Source organism: Oncorhynchus tshawytscha, linkage group LG06 (genome assembly GCF_018296145.1).
Source record: "Oncorhynchus tshawytscha isolate Ot180627B linkage group LG06, Otsh_v2.0, whole genome shotgun sequence".
NCBI lineage: Eukaryota > Metazoa > Chordata > Actinopteri > Salmoniformes > Salmonidae > Oncorhynchus > Oncorhynchus tshawytscha.
In genome coordinates this window covers 72,151,233-72,170,069 of record NC_056434.1, presented here as the reverse complement: position 1 = coordinate 72,170,069, position 18,837 = coordinate 72,151,233, and the positions used below count along the sequence as shown (strand labels likewise).

At 44.6% G+C, this 18,837-nt stretch overlaps 1 protein-coding gene across 1 annotated transcript; it reads right to left on the bottom strand.

The window, feature by feature from the left end:
- Positions 1-3,481: 3,481 nt before the first annotated feature.
- Positions 3,482-4,632, bottom strand: LOC121846630 (interferon-induced protein with tetratricopeptide repeats 2-like). The gene is made up of 2 exons (XM_042322771.1): positions 4,476-4,632; positions 3,482-4,322 (listed from the first exon to the last, which is right to left on the bottom strand). The coding sequence occupies exons 1-2, from the start codon at positions 4,499-4,501 to the stop codon at positions 3,482-3,484; spliced, it is 867 nt and encodes a 288-aa protein (XP_042178705.1). The 5' UTR covers positions 4,502-4,632.
- Between the last annotated feature and the right edge of the window lie 14,205 nt (positions 4,633-18,837).

Below are 18,837 nucleotides of genomic sequence, written 5' to 3'. Positions count from 1 at the left end.
GGTCTTCCTGTCTGGGTTGGCGTCCCCCCTTGGGTTGTGCCGTGGCGGAGATCTTTGTGGGCTATACTCGGCCTTGTCTCAGGATGGTAAGTTGGTGGTTGAAGATATCCCTCTAGTGGTGTGTGGCCTGTGCCATGGCAAAGTTTGTGTGGTTATATCCTGCCTGTTTGGCCCTGTCTGGGGGTATCATCGGATGGGGCCACAGTGTCTCCTGACCCCTCCTGTCTCAGCCTCCAGTATTTATGCTGCAGTAGTTTATGTGTCGGGGGGCTAGGGTCAGTCTGTTATATCTGGAGTATTTCACCTACGCCGCAATGGTCTGGCTCACGGGAGCATTCAACCAGGTAAGGTTGGGCAGGCTCGGTGCTCGAGACCTCCTGTGCGCTTTCGCGGTCCAAGACCTATCCCGGTGCCACCTCCACGTACCAGCCCTCCGATTGTCCAGTGCTGTCAGAGCCTTCCTCCTCTCAGCTGCTAGAGTCTCCGTCTGTCCTGAGCTCCCAGGAGTCTCCCGTCTGTCCTGAGCTGCCAGAGTCTCCCCGTCTGTCCTGAGCTGCCCAGAGTCTCCCGTCCGTCCTGAGCTGCCAGAGTCTCCGTCTGGCCTGAGCTGCCAGAGCCGTCCAGTCAGCCGGAGCTGCCAGAATCGCCCCTTCACTCCGGGCTGCGTTTCCCGCCTGTCAGCTGCCGGAGAGTCTCAGCTGTCCTGCACGGCGGGAGCCTCCCGCTTGTCTGGAACACGCTGAAAATTGGTCCGATCTATCTTACTCCTCATCAGAGGAAGGCAGCGAACATTACACTGAGGTTAACACAAGTTTATGAGTTCTTTTACGTTTGTTCTGTGAGATTATGTCAGTTAACCTGACCTTTATGAATTATGAAGCCTTTATGTGCTTTTTAAATCATATAAATTCTTAAACATTCACAAAGGGAAGTTAGCTGATAGATTATCTCATAGAACAAAAACGCATAAGATCTCCTAAACCTCTGTTTACTACAGACCTTATTTTCAGAGTTTATCCAAAAACACCATTCGTTTCCACATAGGCTTTGTCCAACAAGCCATGCTGGAGTGAGTGTGCCTAGAAAAAGATGCCATTAATATTTCTCTCTGTAAATATAATGGATAATCTGTGCTTCTGCCGAGTCCCTAAGCAGATGTTCCCGTTTTCAGGAGAAATGGAAAGAGAGCCTGTGAGGTCGAATCCGCTTTTGGACGTTAACAAAGCAACACTCCATTTTAACTCGTCCACATTTACTGGATTGGTTGAACAGTGCAGAAGAGAACCCTGCAAGTTTTATTTTATTTTTGTCAAGACCAGCATATTGGGGGAATCTAGTTTCAGGCCTTTCTGTTAGGCCTGCTACATTAGTTTAGGAGAGAGATAACCAAATAGAGAAAGAAGATAAATGATCTAAGAGTACAGGACATAATGTAAATAAACAACCCCAGGGTTCACATATTCTTGGAATGAGAATGTTTAAGGCCAAGAGTTTTACCTGACTACTTGACCAGACCAGGAAAAACTCTGAGCCTGTATTTCAGCCTTCTGTATGTCAGTTAATCAATGACTAAAATAGAGACATGGGCAAATTTATGGATACTGAACTGGTGTGGCATGAGACATTGGCGAAGTGATGCGTTGTCTTTCTTAAAACAGTAGGTGGCTACTTACACAGATAAAATCATGTTTTTTGTCAAACCATTGCAAGGGAAGTAGTGTTGTCTGACTAAAACTGAAGGGGTAGCCTACTGTACAAAGTCAAGGAGCTCAATGGGTGTGTCGTGTAATGTGTACTTCAATAATGTCATGTACTTTAAGGATTTTTGAAATACTGCACAGTACTGGCAATAGATTGACCAATCTTTCACAGCAGCAATGATACGGGGCGGCAGTGTAGCCTAGTGGTTAGAGCATTGGACTAGTAACTGAAAGGTTGCAAGTTCAAATCCCCGAGCTGACAAGGTACAAAATCTGTCATTCTGCCCTTGAACAGGCAGTTAACCCACTGTTCCTAGGCTGTCATTGAAAATAAGAATTTGTTCTTAACTGACTTGCCTAGTAAAATAAATAAAAAATACTGTGATTTCTGGAACAACTTCAGAGAAGGTGATGGATGTATTGTAACATCTATTGATACTTGTCACCCCTTCATTCACCCATTGCAACATTCTGTGCTATATTGTGGTGTTCTCTGTCTCTGACTGTGTACGCTGACCCTGAACTGTATCCATGACCTTATAACCAATCAAACTCAGCCCATAGCTGATGATAGTCAATGTATGTAGTCGTACAATTTCAACTGGATATCCACAGCTATGCATTAAAACATTTTAGTAACCTACTGGGATAGTGGTTTATAATTATAAAATTAATGTTGTTTGCTGTTAATGTATTTCTTTAATCTCTTAATAGAATAGAACAGAATATCCACAGAACAGAATACCTTTATTTTCACAAGAACTTACAAGATATTAGACAGTAAAATATTAGACATTAAATACATTTACCTGAAACAGAATCTATTGTGCCAGGTCCGCAATTTAAAAAAAAAAGAAGCAATAAGATCCTATCTGGATAGACAGTCTGTAAGGCTAAACAGGGCCTCTCTACTCTATAATGCAATATTGAAGAACAAAATATTAGTTTGTCTACACTACATTAGTGTGCAGCAAACCTTTACAGATACAATTGAAACTGTGGATTTGAGACAGATGTTTGTCATGTTAGGCCTACATATTTATAGGATTTACAATCAGCCTTGAATTTTTACTTTCTAGTTTTAGTATTGTTGATCATGCAAATAAATCCCTGTAGCCAAATTAAGCGCAGACATTTTTAATACTAAAGTATTCAATTGTTACTGAATAAAATCTTGTCCTAGATTTGTCCTAGTGGTATAGTGAATATATTTTCCACATTAATCAATCATAAACAGGTGATGCAAAGTTGAGTTATTCGGCAGGCAGTTCTGGTTAATTCAAGCCTTTATTGTAAAAAAAAGGTCTAGAACTGGCTGACAGCACCATCTCTATCAAGTCCATCCAGAAAGTCAACAATTTCCTCAGCTCTGTCTCCTCCATTATGGACAACGGACAACAAAACACGAATACTGCTGTCACGTTGGCCAGTGGGTAGCATAATCTCTACTGCCTTTTTGTGGATATCAATTGACCTGGAAGCATCTTGTTTGGCATAAAACAAATACTGGGCATACCAGTTGTAGAATTTTTGTAAATCCTGTGGTTCCATTCCTTCTATTTCAAGAAGCAGGTCCTCAAATATCTTATCTGCTCTATCAAATCTGCCAGATTCTTTGTACATGGCAGTCAGTTCCAGTTTTACAGCAAGGGATTTGGGGTAGAGTGCGACCACCTCTTCATAAAGGTTGACTGCATTTTCAATCAGAATATGCCTCATTGGGTTCCTTTTCTCTTCCGGAGAGAAAATCTTCCATTTGTAACACTTCCCAAGATGTCTCTTCAGCTGGCGTGAATTGGGGTGTCTCTCCAGGGTCTTTCTTGCCAGGTCAATGCTTGAATCATGAGAGATGTAATCTTTGAAAAATCTAGCAAGATTCCAAATCCACCAAAGCTGTCCAAAGGCTTCTCTATCACTTCCTTTGCAAGTTTACATGCTTCCTCAACCTGGCCGCTCTCTGCAAGCCTCTGCAGGTACATCACTGTGATGTACAAATCTTCTGGATCCAATTCTCTAGCAATCCGTAGGTGCTCCAACATCTCAGATCGCAGCTTTGGGGTAATGTCTTTCCTATCAACAGATTTATTAAATGCCATGGCGTAGCCACAGCGCAGCACCTTGTTCTCAGGGTCCTCTTTTAAGGCCATCCGGAAGCAATATACCGCTGCCTTCCTCTTGCTTACATCAAACTTATTCAAAGTCCAGGCCCTTTCGCCCCATACTACACCTGGGCAGGGCGAGGGGTTGTCCCGCAATAGTCTCCCCACCTTTTCCACATAGGTCTGGCTCTCTGTTAGCTCCCCTTGGTGATAGTGTACCCAAGCCAGGTTCCCATAGTGGACCACCAGACTTAGCTCCACGCCATCTTGGCTGCTTTGGCGAATGGCCTCTTCAGCCTTCTTCAGGCAATGAAGAGCGTCCTCTGTGAAGCCCAGAGCCTGGTGTAGGTAAGCCAGGAAGTTGTACAGATAACCCTCCCAGGAATATTGAACCCCCTCTCTGTTGCTGATATCTATCATCGTTTCTCTGAGGCTTTGAAGTTTAGATCTGCTGTAGTCCAGCTTCCAGGTGAAGTGGCATTCCAAACCCTGCAGCCTAATTTTCAAGGAGGTCTGAGCCATTCTGGTTAAAAAAAGACAACATTTTAACTGTATACATTTTTTTCATAAACAATACCGAAGAGAGATATTTAAGACCTAGATGGTGAACCAAGGACTAATTTCAGTCATGAGAGAGAGAGAGGGAGAGAGAGTGTGCTAGAGAGATATCACTTACCTCATAGTTGGACAAGAGAAAGCCATCTTGTGGTCTCTGAGTTTCAACACAGAGCAAATGAGTGTCGGATTAGATACCTCACGGACTCTATCCTGATTTTATACCACATTATCTTCCAATGGGCAGGTTATGCTGATATTACCTCACTTTACAAACAACTATCATATTTTTGTTTCTAGCAAATAGAGACTAAAGCAAATGAGTGTTTGCCAAGGGCTGTTACGATAACAATATTACCTTCACATCAGCAGTTATGAGTCATGAAGGCAGTCAAATTCCACTTGACCATTTAGTCACGGTAATTAGTCTTATTCAAGCTCTGATGCTAATGATGGTCATTAGTAGCTTACCAAACACGCTAACTGCCTGGTACTCAGCACTCTATTGTCCCTCTAATCACTCTGACGTCAATGCAAATGTCATCGAAAATCTAATCTAACACTTCATGAGAGCCCATGAGCTCATGTTGTGCAACATTTCTATAGTCTATGCAATTGCGTGAGAAAACAGAGTGGTGGCCTCTATTAAAAAGAGGAGGATTCCATCAGCTTTCTAAAGGCTTACAATATTCATTTCTCAACTTTCCTAATATTAAGCAAATTGCTTCTCTTTTACAGCAGGAGTATAGCCTACCTGGCTGGCATTAAACAATGAACCTCCATTTGCTATTTAAGTGCATGGATGACATGTCTTTTTTTCCCCTGCCCCTGTTTTGAGACAGGTGCATGACAATGGTCCATGTTAAAGTATGATATGTTAGGTAAAAATAATAAAGACAGACACAAATGTCAAGTTCAAGCATTGTACATGTGTCACACCCTGACCATAGATTGCTTTGTATGTTTCTATGTTTTGTTTGGTCAGGGTGTGATCTGAGTGGGCATTCTATGTTGTGTGTCTAATTTGTCTGTTTCTGTGTTTGGCCTGATATGGTTCTCAATCAGAGGCAGGTGTTAGTCATTGTCTCTGATTGGGAACCATATTTAGGTTGCCTGCTTGGCGTTGGGTTTTGTGGGTGATTGTTCCTGTTTCTGTGTTTGCACCAGATAGGGCTGTTTTGGTTTTTCACATTTCTTGTTTTGTTAGTTTATTCATGTATAGTTTCTTTATTAAAGAACCATGAATAATAACCATGCTGCGTTTTGGTCCGCCTCTCCTTCGACTCAAGAAAACCGTTACAGAATCACCCACCACAACAGGACCAAGCGGCGTGGTGACAGGCAGTGGCAGCAGGAGCAACAAATTCTGGATTATATGACTTGGGAGGAAATAGACAGGTGGGCGGTCGACCCAGGAAGAGTGCCGGAGCCCACCTGGGATTCGCTGGAGCAGTGCGAAGAGGGGTATAGGAGAATGGAGTTGGAGAGACAAGCACGGCGCGCGGTGGGAAGCCCGAGAGTCAGCCCCAAAAATTTCTTGGGAGGGCACACAGGAAGTGTGGCGATAGGAGACCTGAACTTCCTGTGCTTACCGGGGGCGAGAGAGACCGGGCAGGCACCGTGTTATGCGGTGGAGCGCACGGTGTCCCCAGTGCGGGTGCATAGCCCGGTTGCGGTACATACCAGCTCCGATCGGCCGGACTAGAGTGAGCATCGAGCCAAGTGCCATGAAGCCGGCTCTACGGGTCCCCAGTTCTCCTTGGGCCGGCTTACATGGCACCAGCCTTGCGCAGTGTCCCCGACTGCATAGCCCAGTGCGGGCTATTCCACCTCGCCGCACTGGCAGGGCGACCGGGAGCATTCAACCGTGTGAGGTTGGGCAGGCTCGGTGCTCAAGAGCTCCAGTGCGCCTGCACGGTCCGGTCTATCCAGTACCACCTCCACACACCAGCCCTCCGGTGGCAGCTCCCCGCACCAGGCTTCCTGTGCGTGTCCTCGGCCCAGTACCACCAGTGCCAGCACCACGCATCAGGCCTACAGTGCGCCTCGCCTGTCCAGCGCTGCCAGAGCCTTCCTCCTCTCCAGCACAGCCGGAGTCTCCCGCCTCTCTGGCGCTGCTAGAGCCTTCCTCCTCTCCAGCGCAGCCGGAGTCTCCCGCCTGTTCGGCGCTGCCAGAGCTCCCGCCCCTCAGTCCAGAGGCGCTAGAGCCCCTCATTCCAGAGGCGCCAGAGCTACTCAGTCCAGCGCTGCCAGAGCCTTCCTCTCCAGCGTTGCCGGAGCTTCCCGTCTGCCCAGGGCCGCCTGAGCCACCCGTCTGCCCAGCGCCGCCAGTCTGCCCAGCGCCACCAGTGCCGCCAGTCTGCCCAGCGTCGCCAGTGCCGCCAGTCTGCCCAGCGCCGCCAGTGCCGCCAGTCTGCCCAGCGCCGCCAGTGCCGCCAGTCTGCCCAGCGCCGCCAGTGCCGCCAGTCTGCCAGGAGCCGCCAGTGCCGGCAGTCTGCCAGGAGCAGACTGCCAGGAGCAGAGGCGCCAGAGCTGCCCCTCTGTCCCGAGCTGCCCCTCTGTCCCGACCAGCTGCCGTCCAGTGGGGTTATTTAGAAGGGTCGCCGTGGTTAGGAGGCCACGGAAGCGGACAATGGGGCAGACTAAGACTATGGTGAATTGGGGGCCACGTCGCACCAGAGCCGCCACCAAGTCTGCCACTGTGCCCACCCAGACCCTCCCCAATAGTGGGGTTCAGGTTGGTTGCCACGGAGTCCTCACCTTGGGGGGGGCCACGTCCAGCACCAGAGCCGCCACCGCGGACAGATGCTCCCCCAATAGGTTCAGGTTTTGCGGCCGGAGTCCTCACCTGACCACACCCTGACCATAGTTTGCTTTGCATGTTTCTATGTTTTGTTTGGTCAGGTGTGATCTGAGTGGGCATTCTATGTTGTGTGTCTAGTTTGTCTGTTTCTGTGTTTGGCCTGATATGGTTCTCAATCAGAGGCAGGTGTTAGTCATTGTCTCTGATTGGGAACCATATTTAGGTAGCCTGTTTGGTGTTGGGTTTTGTGGGTGATTGTTCCTGTCTCTGTGTTTGCACCAGATAGGGCTGTTTTGGTTTTTCACATTTCTTGTTTTGTTAGTCTATTCATGTATAGTTTCTTTATTAAAGAACCATGAATAATAACCACGCTGCGTTTTGGTCCGCCTCTCCTTCGACTCAAGAAAACCGTTACAACATGTCCCTACATACGGGGTCTAGGGAATAGCCCAGCTATCAATTACCTATCTACTAGACTCCGTAACATCATCATTTTCAATAGAAAGTGCAAACATAACAGAACAACATTAAGTTCTTATTAACAATTGAAAAAGCATTACATTTTCTATTTACTTCAGTTGTCATTTTCCTCTTTGTTTTTACATTTTTATTTAAAATGAGGACAAGTTACCACAGTCTCTTGCTTACAGAGTAAGCCTTACACAGTTGACCCACCCGTGAGTAAGTATGGGCTCTGACAGGGGTAGGATTAGGGCCACGAGCTGGAGAGCTTGGTGGGCTAGAAGCCTCACCTTCAATTGGCTCATGTCTCAATTCTGTGCCCCTTGCCTTTAGGCCTGGACTGAGATCCAACTCATCTAGGTGCATGAATGGCGTGTTCTAGGTTAGTTGTCTGCTCTGCTACGTGCAGATCCACCCGATTGCGACGATAGAGGGAGCCACTAGGTAAGAATGTGGTGCAACACTCTGTAGGCATGTATCCAGACTCCAAAGTCCTGTGTGGTCTCCCGGCAGTGGTTTCATCCTTATTGTTTCACCCACCTCCAGCTCTGGTAAGTCTCCAGATGTCCAGTCGTAGAAGCACTTAGTGAGCTGCTTTCTGTGCCACAGTTTGTCCGTGACCCCAACCATGACACATGGCTCAAGTAGCTTGTTAGCTACGGGGATGGTAGTCTTCAGAGGTCTGGACAGCAGGCGTTGCACTGGGCTTCTGTCCATGTTTCGGTGGGTGTATTCCCCCACTGTAAGATGGCTTTCCAGGGGTCGTTGCTGTCACGCAAGGCCCTCCGTCACAGGTTTTTTGCAATCTTGACAGCAGACTCTGTCAGACTCTGACTAAGTCCATGCTGATGATTTGCCAAGCCCTTGTGGGCTGTTCGTGCGACATCATGGTTTCCTTTTGCTGTTTAAGAGTGTACTCGCTGCATGTGGTACAGTTGCTGACAAAGTCTTTCATTTCTGCTTGCATTTTTGGTCAGTATAATGTTTCACGTGCCTGGCAGTAGCATGCATCACCTCCAACGTGACTCGAGTGTATGCGAGTAAGCATCTCTGGACTTAGTGATTTGGGAATAATGACATTCTGACCTCTGAACAAGATGCCATTTTGCACGCTAATCTCATCTCGAAAGATCCAGTATTCTCTCACTGTGAAAGGTGTCTCCTCTTTCAGGTATGGCCAACATGTGAGAGCCATGGACTTCAGTGACTGTTACGTTTAAGTAGTCTGCTTGATTGCTCTGTTGAACATCTTGTTGTTCCTGCTGTAGCGAACAGATGGCATGCTGCTGATAGGCAGTGCCTCTGCCTGTATATTGTGCTATTGCCCTGCTCATTGTGTCACTGATGTACATCTCTGGCCTTTTCTTGTAGACAACCTTCAGGCTGTAGTTTTGCATAGTTATGAGCATGCTTTGAAGCCTCTTGAGCGCGTTGAGGAGAGGTTTACTGAATATGGCAATGAGTGGTTTGTGGTCCGTTTCATTGGTGATCAGCTCTCGGCCATATAAGTACTGATGGAAGCACTGGCAGGAGAAGACTATGCTGAGGCACTCTTTCTCAATTTGTGCATGTTAGGTGGGGGTGAGCGATCTCAAAGCGAACCCAATGGGCTGGCCTTCCTGTATATAGCCATGTTCTTGTTATTTTATTGTGTTACTTTTAATTGTTTTTTACTGTAGTTTATTTGGTAAATATTTCCTTAACTCTTCTTGAACTGCACTGTTGGTTAAGGGCTTGTATGTAAGCATTTCACGGTAAGGTCTACACTTGTTGTATTTGGCGCACGTGACAAATAAAGTTTGATTTGATTCCTGCATAAGGCAGCAGCCAAGTTCACTTTGGCTGGAGTCCCGCAAAACTGGCATGGATGAAGCCAAAGATTTCATCTCCTGCACTATGGCCTCATGTTTGGTTAACCAGTGCCATGGTGTGTCTTTGTCCAGCAACCAGCGCAGAGGCTCACAGACTGCTGATAGGTGTGGCATGACCTTTGCAAGATAGTTTGCAAAGCTGATGAGACGCTGCACTCCATTTGCATCAGACAGATTTGACATGACGAGGATCGCTTTGACTTTGTCTGGGTCTGGCTTCAGGCCTTTGACCGAGAGAATGTGGCCATGGAAGTGGACGTCTTTCACCTTGAACTGCAGGCCAAGGCGTAGCTTAATTTATGGGCAGGTGGGACGGTAGCGTCCCACCTGGCCAACATCCGGTGAAATTGCAGAGCGCTAAAAGTCTAAATACACCATTTGTAATATTAAACATTCATGTAAATACATGTGTCTTACATCATTTAAAAGCTTAACTTCTTGTTAATCCAGCCGCTTTGTCAGATTTCAAAAACGCTTTATGGCGAAAGCATACTATGTGATTATCTGAGGACAGCGCCCAGCACACAAAAGTATTACTAGCATTTTCCAACCAAGCATTAGCGTCACGAAAGTCAGAAATATCAATAAAATAAATCGCTTACCTTTAAAGATATTCCTCTGGTGGCAATGCCAAGTATCCCAGCGATACAGTGAATGTTCATTTTGTTTGATAAAATCAATTTTTATAGCCTAACATGAAACATTTGTAAACCGCTTGTGTCGGGAATTTCGTCTCATTCAACTTTTGACGAAACATTCGATGTAAATACACACACTAAACATACGTTTATCTAGTCATGGTTGGTTTCATTGCAATCCTCTGGTTGACCGAAACAAACCGATTTGAAGACACCAATCAATGACCTCATTGCGCACCAATGATAGGACCAGTCTTTCGTCAAATGACTATATTTTGGCCCAATGACCAGGGATCATCTTGAAATCTTGCTTGGAAGATGAGCTGCGGTAAAAGGCAATATGTAATGGTTATACGTTCGAAGACCAGCCTTTGTCGTAAACTCAGGCGTAAAAGAGGTTCATTCGCCATTGCAAATCATACTTGACGATGCCACGAGTGTTACACATAGCAGAACATGGTAAACAGCATTTTCAGCAATTTTATATATTTAAATTGTGGCGAATAAATCTGGAAAAGCAAAAACAAAGACTAGGCATACAGATTTTACCCAAATTATAGATGAAATTGATAGGGAAAGCGAGACAGAGTTGCTTCAGAAAGATGAGTCAGTCAACGATGATAGTTTTGACTCACAGGCAGAAGACATGTTTCTGCTTGGAGAGGATGCCATTTTGGACTGATAAGTACTTGTCATGCTAATGCTGTTGTTTGAAATTAATAACATCAAATATCATTAATATGAGATTTTTTTTTAGATTTTCTTATTTTATTTGCAATATATAAAAAATATCATCAGTAATGAAATGTGTAAAGTAACATTGGCTATACATTGTAGATGTGTGTGTATATTATATATATTTTTTAATTGATTTTATATAAACATGGAATGGAGTAGAATGGAACAGCACTTCACCATAGTGATTATGTTCCCTGTACTCTATATGATATATATATCTCTGTTAATTTTACATGTTGATACAGGGCTCATAGGTGAAAGTATTCTTACTGATTTTTTATTTTTTTTGCCACGCACTCTGAATATGAGCCCCCAATGTCAAGGTGTCCATCCCCCACTGAAGCTGGTTCATCGAGCTGGACCCCTGCTGTTTCCGGTACCACACCTACCCGGCCATCTAGAGGTGTGAAGGCACTGACAAAGAAGTGGAGGAGGGAAAGTGTGAAACCTGCAGAAGGTCGTTGGCACACTGTATTAGACGAGGATGTGGAGCCACTTCCACCAACATTCAGACCGAAAAAACACCAGGACCACAGCTGGACATGACCTCAAAGTACAGCCCCATTCAACTTTTTCAGCTGTTTTTCACCTCGTCTGTTATTGATTCCTGGTGACTAACACCAACAAGTATGGGGCTGAGAAGCAGCCCCATTCAACTTTTCAGCACCTCGGAAAGAAAGAGGCATTGAAGACCATTTCCATGTCAGACCTTTTCTGCTACCTTTCACTGGTCATTTACATGGGGCAGGTGAAGTTGAAAACTCTGAGGGACTACTGGAAAACATCACCTCTCTATCTACTGCCTTTCCCCATCACTGTCATGTATTGTGAAAGGTTTCAGACTATCTCACGGGCGCTTCACATCAGTGACCCAGAAGTTGATGGGGAGAATGACAAGAAGAGAGGCACAGCAAGGTTTGATAGGCTCTGCAAAATCAAACCTCTCTACCCCAACATCGTTGAGGCCTGCAAGACCCAGCCTGCCTAGAACCTGTCCATAGATGAGAGGATGGTAGCCTCAAAGGCCAGATTTGGCCTCAAACAATACATGCGTAACAAACCAACAAAATGGGGTTACAAACTGTTTGTTTTGGCTGATACTGTGTGTGCCTACACTTACATTTCTTTTGTTTATGAAGGGTAAACAGTTTTGCTACCAGTAAAGGACTTAGTTATGATTCCATTATGGAATTATTGGATTTTCAACTGCTGGGGAAGGGCTACAAACTGTTTGTGTACAGCTTCTATACAAGCCCTACCCTGTTTACAGACCTGAGGAAGCAGGTTGTGTGGGCTTGTAGCACCATTCGGACCAACAGAGTGGGCTTTCCAAAAACAAAGGTGAACGACATGCCTAAGCGGGCTGATCGGGGTACCATGCGATGGATTCGTGAAGATGGCCTGCTCTTTGTAAAGTGAATGGATACCAGAGAGGTGGTCATGTGCACAACTATCCACAAGTCCTTCAGTGGCGATCACATTGTCAGGTGTGTAGGTCGCTACTGGGGCATGAACCACAAAAATGTCCCCATTCCAGCTGCTGTAAAGGACTACAACAAGGGCATGGGAGGTGTGGACCTGTCAGACGCGCTGATAGGCTACTACAATGTTCTCCACAAGACAATGAAATGGTACAAGACATTGTTCTATCATTTCATCGACATTACTGTGGTGAATACCTTCATCCTCCAGAAGGAAATGGCTAAGAGCTGTGGACAGCCCCCCATCTCACAGCTAGCCTTCAGAGAGCTGCTCATCCAGGAGCTTGCTAGCTACAGCAAGTCCACTGTAGCACCTTCTGTCCCCTCTACCTCTGTCCCTTCTGCTCCAACCAGTGGTGTTCACCTGCCCAGATTCATCTCTGCAGGCATGAATGTGCCACAGGGCAAAAAGGGCACAGTAGGGAGGTTATCGTTGTGCGCTTTGTCACAGGAAATGACCCATCACCTGCACCACTTGTTCAGTAACCCTCTGCTTTACAGCATAAAGAGACTGCTATGGGCCATGGCATCAGCAGCACAATATTTTGTAGAGGACTGAGGGTCTGTAAATTGAAAGTGTGTAAATAGTTACCCTTGTTATTTTTTATTTTTTATTTTAGGGGGTGTGTTAGAAAAGCATTTCTGTATTTTGTATATAGTTATTTGCTTCCAAATGTATCACTGTACCAATTCGTCCACTAAGGTACATTTGGGTACATGTGTGTGGGACACCTGGGTGACTTCATGCTCAATGTCATGTAGCTCGTTCATTCCTGAAGTTATCTGTCTGAAACTTTGCTCAACTATTGTTGTCTTCTTATGTTCTTCATTGAATTTATCCCCAGCATCCTATCTGAATCAGCACCTCATCAGCGATGGGTTCAATGCCCTTGAGCCCAGCCAATAACTTGTGCTGCTTACGTTGGTATACCTCAGGCACCACTGAGACACCAAACGGGAGCTTGAGTCAACGTTTCCGACCCCAGGAGGTCCAGAAGGTAGTCATGAAGCTTCTTTCTTCGTCCAGCTTGCATGGAAGGAATGCATCTCGGGCGTCCACCAAGTTGAAAATCCTGGCCTTGGGTAGCTTGTAGAGGAAGTCCTTCAGTGTCAGCATGATGTAGTGGGAGCTTGATGCTTGGTTCAGATGCTTTGGGTCGATGCAGACCCTCAGCTTCTCAGTTTTTTTCCACTACGACCAAATTGCTGATCCAGTCAGTTGGTTCAGTCACAGATGTCATGTGGCCATCGGCCTCATACTTGTCCAGCTGGGCCTTCACATCCAGTTTCATTGCAATGGACACATTGCGAGGAGCACACTGGACTGGAGGGAAGCTCTCATCCAATTTTTTAAGTGTACCTTAAAAAATAGTGAATCTTGCCCTCACTCACCCATTTTTTGCTTTTGAGACACTTTTGCAAAGGGATAATTAGTTCCACAAGCAATGCAGGTTTTCCATTGGCAGAGCAGTGCACTTTGCCTTGTGCGTGGGGTTTCAATTTCTATTGCTCTCATTCTCATGTCAGTGACTTCGGCAGTGCTGCACATTTCAATGGCAGTTACTAATGTTAAGCCTATCTCTCTTAGTAGTCGCCCCCGGCTCGTGTTCTCATTTGCAATTCCCAGTACTATTTTGTCACGAATCAATTCATCTTTCAATCCCCCGCATTCACAAGTAGCTGATCTTTCTCTCAAACGGGTTACGAAGTTGTGTACTGACTCACCCTCTTCCTGTTTGCAGCTTCCAAAAATGAACCACTCGTAAATTACGTTCCTGTCGGGTTTGAAGTAATTCCCTAATGTATCCAGTATGGCCTTTGCATCACCCTGTTGTCGTGCTGTGAGGGTGAGATTGTGCCGGTAAATATGCCTGCATTCTCTCCCCATTAAGCTCCTCAGAATTGCCGCTTAGACCTCTTTGGGTTTCTATTGTAGACCGGTCGCCAGTGCATAGTCTTTAAATTCATCCCTGAAGTTGTCCCAATTAGTATTCCAGTCCCCTGTGAGAACCACGGGATTTGGTGGCAGAATGCTCACTGCCATAGCTATGGAATAGGAGATCTCTTTGCCTTCAGCCATCGAGGTAGGTAGTGATGCTAGCTAGCCAGCTAACAACGAGTTGATCAGTGGTGTGACTAACATTGGCAGTAGGAAACGGTGTATGTTAACATATGGAACGTAACTGCGCCTAAACTGTACTTAGTTACAAAAATAACAAACATGGTTTTTGAGCCTCTTCTGATACCATGTTTCAGTATGATATATTGGATAAACGAATAAAGAAAGACACAAATGTGAAGTTCAATAGCCTTGTTCAAGCATTGTAGTAGTCCCTACATACGGGGTCCGGGGAACCGCCCAGCTAGTCGATTACCTATCAACTAGACTCCGTAACAGTCCATTCTAAATCAAAACACATTTCACACATATTATTTAGTGTATGTAAACACAAGATTAAATCAAGAATAGTCTGATTGGGGACAATTAGGGATGCACCGATATTACATTTTTAGCTGATACCAAAATCCAATATTTTCTTGCCAGAAAACCCGATACGATGACCAATATTTACAATTTTAGAGGCCTTTTAAGCACTCTAGTACAGTTAAATAGTTGAAACACACACACTGACCAAAAAGTTATTTTGTTGGCATTTACTTATGTCCCCATTCCCAGTAAAAAATAATCAAAACCAATTTTTTTCACTTACTTGCTGGCTGTTTCGCTGTTCATTTGCTCAGTCGTTTCATTCTCAACCAGGATTTCATCATACATGTCAAGTAGTGAAGTTTCAGCTCTGTGTGTCCTTGGCTTCTCTTCCTCTGTGCGCACTGTCACTGTGTCCATTTCCAACTTGTCCAGCTGTGTCTGTAAAATTTCACGTAAACCCTGTTTCTTGTCTGCATTGAAGTAGCAGTCCTTGTACCTAGCATCGAGCATGGTGGTGACACAGTAAAGAGGCTCAGAGAGAATGCCACCGAATCGCTTGTTCACAGCCTCTAGTAGAATACCTTTGCAAGTTTAACCTCACGGTCTGTCGGAAGTTTTGTTGAGCAGGCATTTCAATGCCATGACAGAGGGTATTACTTCTGCTGCAGAAGCAGTTGATGAGCTTATTTCTCGAGCCAGTTGTTCGAATGGAGCTAGGAGTGTGTTCATGTTTCCAAGTTTCAAACATGTTCTCAAATGCCATTGAAATGGCTGCAGCGGTATTGGTGCCAGCACATTCTTGAGCATGCAATACGTCATTCCTCAGTATGAAATCCTTGTCGACCCACTGTGCTGTCAGACTCAGCATGCTCACGGGGCTGACATTGCTGGTCTAAATGTCAGTTATCAAGCGCCAGGACCGTCTCCTAAAGTTGATTCAGCTGCGGGATCGGGGCACCACCAGTACAGAGCTTGCTCAGGAATGGCAGCAGGCAGGTGTGAGGTGGGTGGACAAACAAAAACCCACACATTCTGACAAACTCCAAGCATTGATTATGCAAGAATGGGCTGCCATCAGTCAGGATGTGGCCCAGAAGTTAATTGACAGCATGCCAGGGCGGATTTGCAGAGGTCTTGAAAAAGAAGGGTCAACACTGCAAATATTGACTCTTTGCATCAACTTGTAATTGTCAATAAAAGCCTTTGACACTTATGAAATGCTTGTAATTATACTTCAGTATTCCATAGTAACATCTGACAAAATCTAAAGACACTGAAGCAGCAAACTTTGTGAAAATGTATATTTGTGTTATTCTCAAAACTTTTGGCCACGACTGTATATATATATATATAAAAACTTATTCCCATAAGTATTCAGACCCTTTCCTATGAGACTCAAAAATGAGAAATTGAGCTCCGGTGTATCATGTTCCATTGATCATCCTTGAGATGTTTCTACAACTTGATTGGAGTCCACCTGTGGGAAATTCAATTGATTGGACATGATTTGGAAATAGCACACACCTGTCTATATAAAATCCCACAGTTGACAGTGCAAGTCAGAGCAAAAACCAAGCCATGAGGTGGAAGAAATTGTCCGTAGAACTCCAAGACAGGATTGTGTCTAGGGACAGATCTGGGAAAGAGCACCAAAACATTTCTGCAGCATTGAGGGTCCCAAGAACCAAGTGGCCTTCATCATTCTTAAATGGAAGTTTAAAACCAACTCCACCAACCTGGCCTTTATGGTAGAGTGGCCAGATGGAAGACACTCTTCAGTAAAAGGCACATGACAGCCTGCTTGGAGTTTGCCAAAAGGCACCAAAAGGACCATGAGAAACAAGATGCTCTGGTCTAATGAAACCAAGATTAAACTCTTTGGTCTGAATGTCAAGTGTCACGTTTGGAAGAAACCTTGGATCATCCCTACGATGAAGCATGGTGGTGGCAGCATCAAGCTTCAGGGATGTTTTTCAGCGACAGGGACTGGAAGACTAATCAGGATTTAGAGAAAGATGAACGGAGCAAGGTACAGAGTGATCCTTGATGAAAACCTGCTCCAGAGTGCTCAGGACCTCAGACTAGGGTGGCCCAGCCTTGAACCCGATCAATCTCTGGAGAGATCTGAAATAACTGTGCAGCGACGCTTCCCATCCAACCTGACAGAGCTTGAGAGGATCTGCACAGAAGAATGGGAGAAATTCCTCAAATACGAGTGTGCCAAGCTTGTAGTGTCATACCAAAGAAGGCTTGAGGCTGTAGTTGCTTCCAAAGGTGCTTCAACAAAGTACTGAGTAAAGGGTCTGAATACTTTGTGATTTTTAATATGTTTGCAAAAAAAATGAAGACCTGCTTTTGCTTTGTCATTATTGGGTATTGTGTGTAGATTGATGAGGGAAAAAAACAATAAGGATATAACTTAACCAAATGTGGAAAAAGTCAAGGGATTTGAATACTTTCCAAATGCACTGTGTTTCTACAGTATGTTAACAACTCAACACAGAATAGGTACGTGTGCGCACTCCCTCAAATCGTTTGGAGAAAATATCCTTTCTATTTAATTCTGCTTAGTTCAATTGTATTTTTCATACTATAAAATAATGCCACGGAATTCTAAGCAAATCTTGTCTGCTAAATTAACTAGCGTAGCCCACAGCCAAATGGCATAGCCAGATCAGGACCTAACATAATGACAACTCAGAGTATGCTATTCTGTTCTTCTGAAATAGACTACATTTTCTTCATATCATGTTTCTTTAGACTTATCCAAAATAAATAATGGATTTATTGTGAAGATGTAGGCTATATCACATGGGTTTATTTGACTTTTTAAAATGTAGATGTTCCAAAGGTCTGCATCAGTAGATTGTGTGGAAGCCTGGATATGCTAAATGTGTTTGTTAATTAACTGTCAACTACCGTGAGACCGGCAGTTATTTGCTTGACAATCCCCAGCTGACGAAATTTCGTGACCGCCACAGTCCTATGTGTGCCACTTTTAAGAGTGCACAATATTCGTGCTGAAACAGGAAAGGGCCTTACCCAAACTGTTGCTACAAAGTTGGAAGCACGGTATCGTCTTCTAGAATGTCATTCTATGCTGTAGTATTAAGATGTCACTTCACTGGGGAACTAAGGTGCCTAGCCCGAACCATGAAAAACAGCTCCAGACCATTATTCCTCCTCCAACAAATAAAAAATGTGTCACTATGCATTCAGGCAAGTAGAGTTCTCCTGGCCTCTGCCAAATCCAGATTCGTCCGTTCAGAAAATGTGTTTCCAATGGCAGCGAACTTTAGAACACTCCAGCCGACGCTTGGCATTATGCATTGTGCGGCTGCTTGTGCAATGTTGTATGCAACATTACCAGCAAGTGACTTGATCTTGATTCCTGTGTGCCAAAACTATTTAAAGTTGTAGAACGAGAATGAGGAGTGTGTTGATATAACACAACCATCAGCATTAGTATAAACGTTTAAAATCATTTTTGCCTGACATGATCACTTTGCATATTCTTAATTATGGATGACTATGTTGGCATGAATAACTTTTTTTAAAGCAATTCTGATGGTTGTTAAAGCGGAATTTTTACAATATTACCGTTCTATCAACACACTCGTCACTCCAGTTTTACAACTCTAAATCGTTTTGGCTGACAGTCATCAAGATTAAGTCACTTCCTGATAATGTTGCATACAACATTGCATACGTTTGAAACTGTCTATTTCCATCGAATACAATCAAAGTTAACATAAGCCCTAGATGCCTTCAATTGCCCAACTTTAGGCATGCACAATTGTGTCACGCCTGACTGTAGATTGCTTTGTATGTTTCTATTTTTAGTTTGGTCAGGGTGTGATGTGGGTGGGTATTCTATGTTGTATGTCTAGGTGTTGTGTTTCTATGTTTAGGCCTGGTATGGTTCCCAATCAGAGGCAGCTGGTTAACGTTGTCTCTGATTGAGAACCATACTTAGGCAGCCTGTTTTCCTACTATGGGTGTGGGTAGTGGTTTTCTGTCTTTGTGTGTCTGCATCAGACAGAACTGTTTTGTTTGTGC

What these genes read in the sequence shown, in the direction of transcription:
- LOC121846630 (XM_042322771.1), bottom strand. Translation starts at nt 4,501, where the DNA reads ATGGCTTTCTCTTGTCCAACTATGAG. An exon ending in TTCTCTTGTCCAACTATGAG is followed by an intron (nt 4,323 to 4,475) that starts GTAAGTGATATC and finishes TTTTTTAACCAG; the next exon opens with AATGGCTCAGACCTCCTTGA.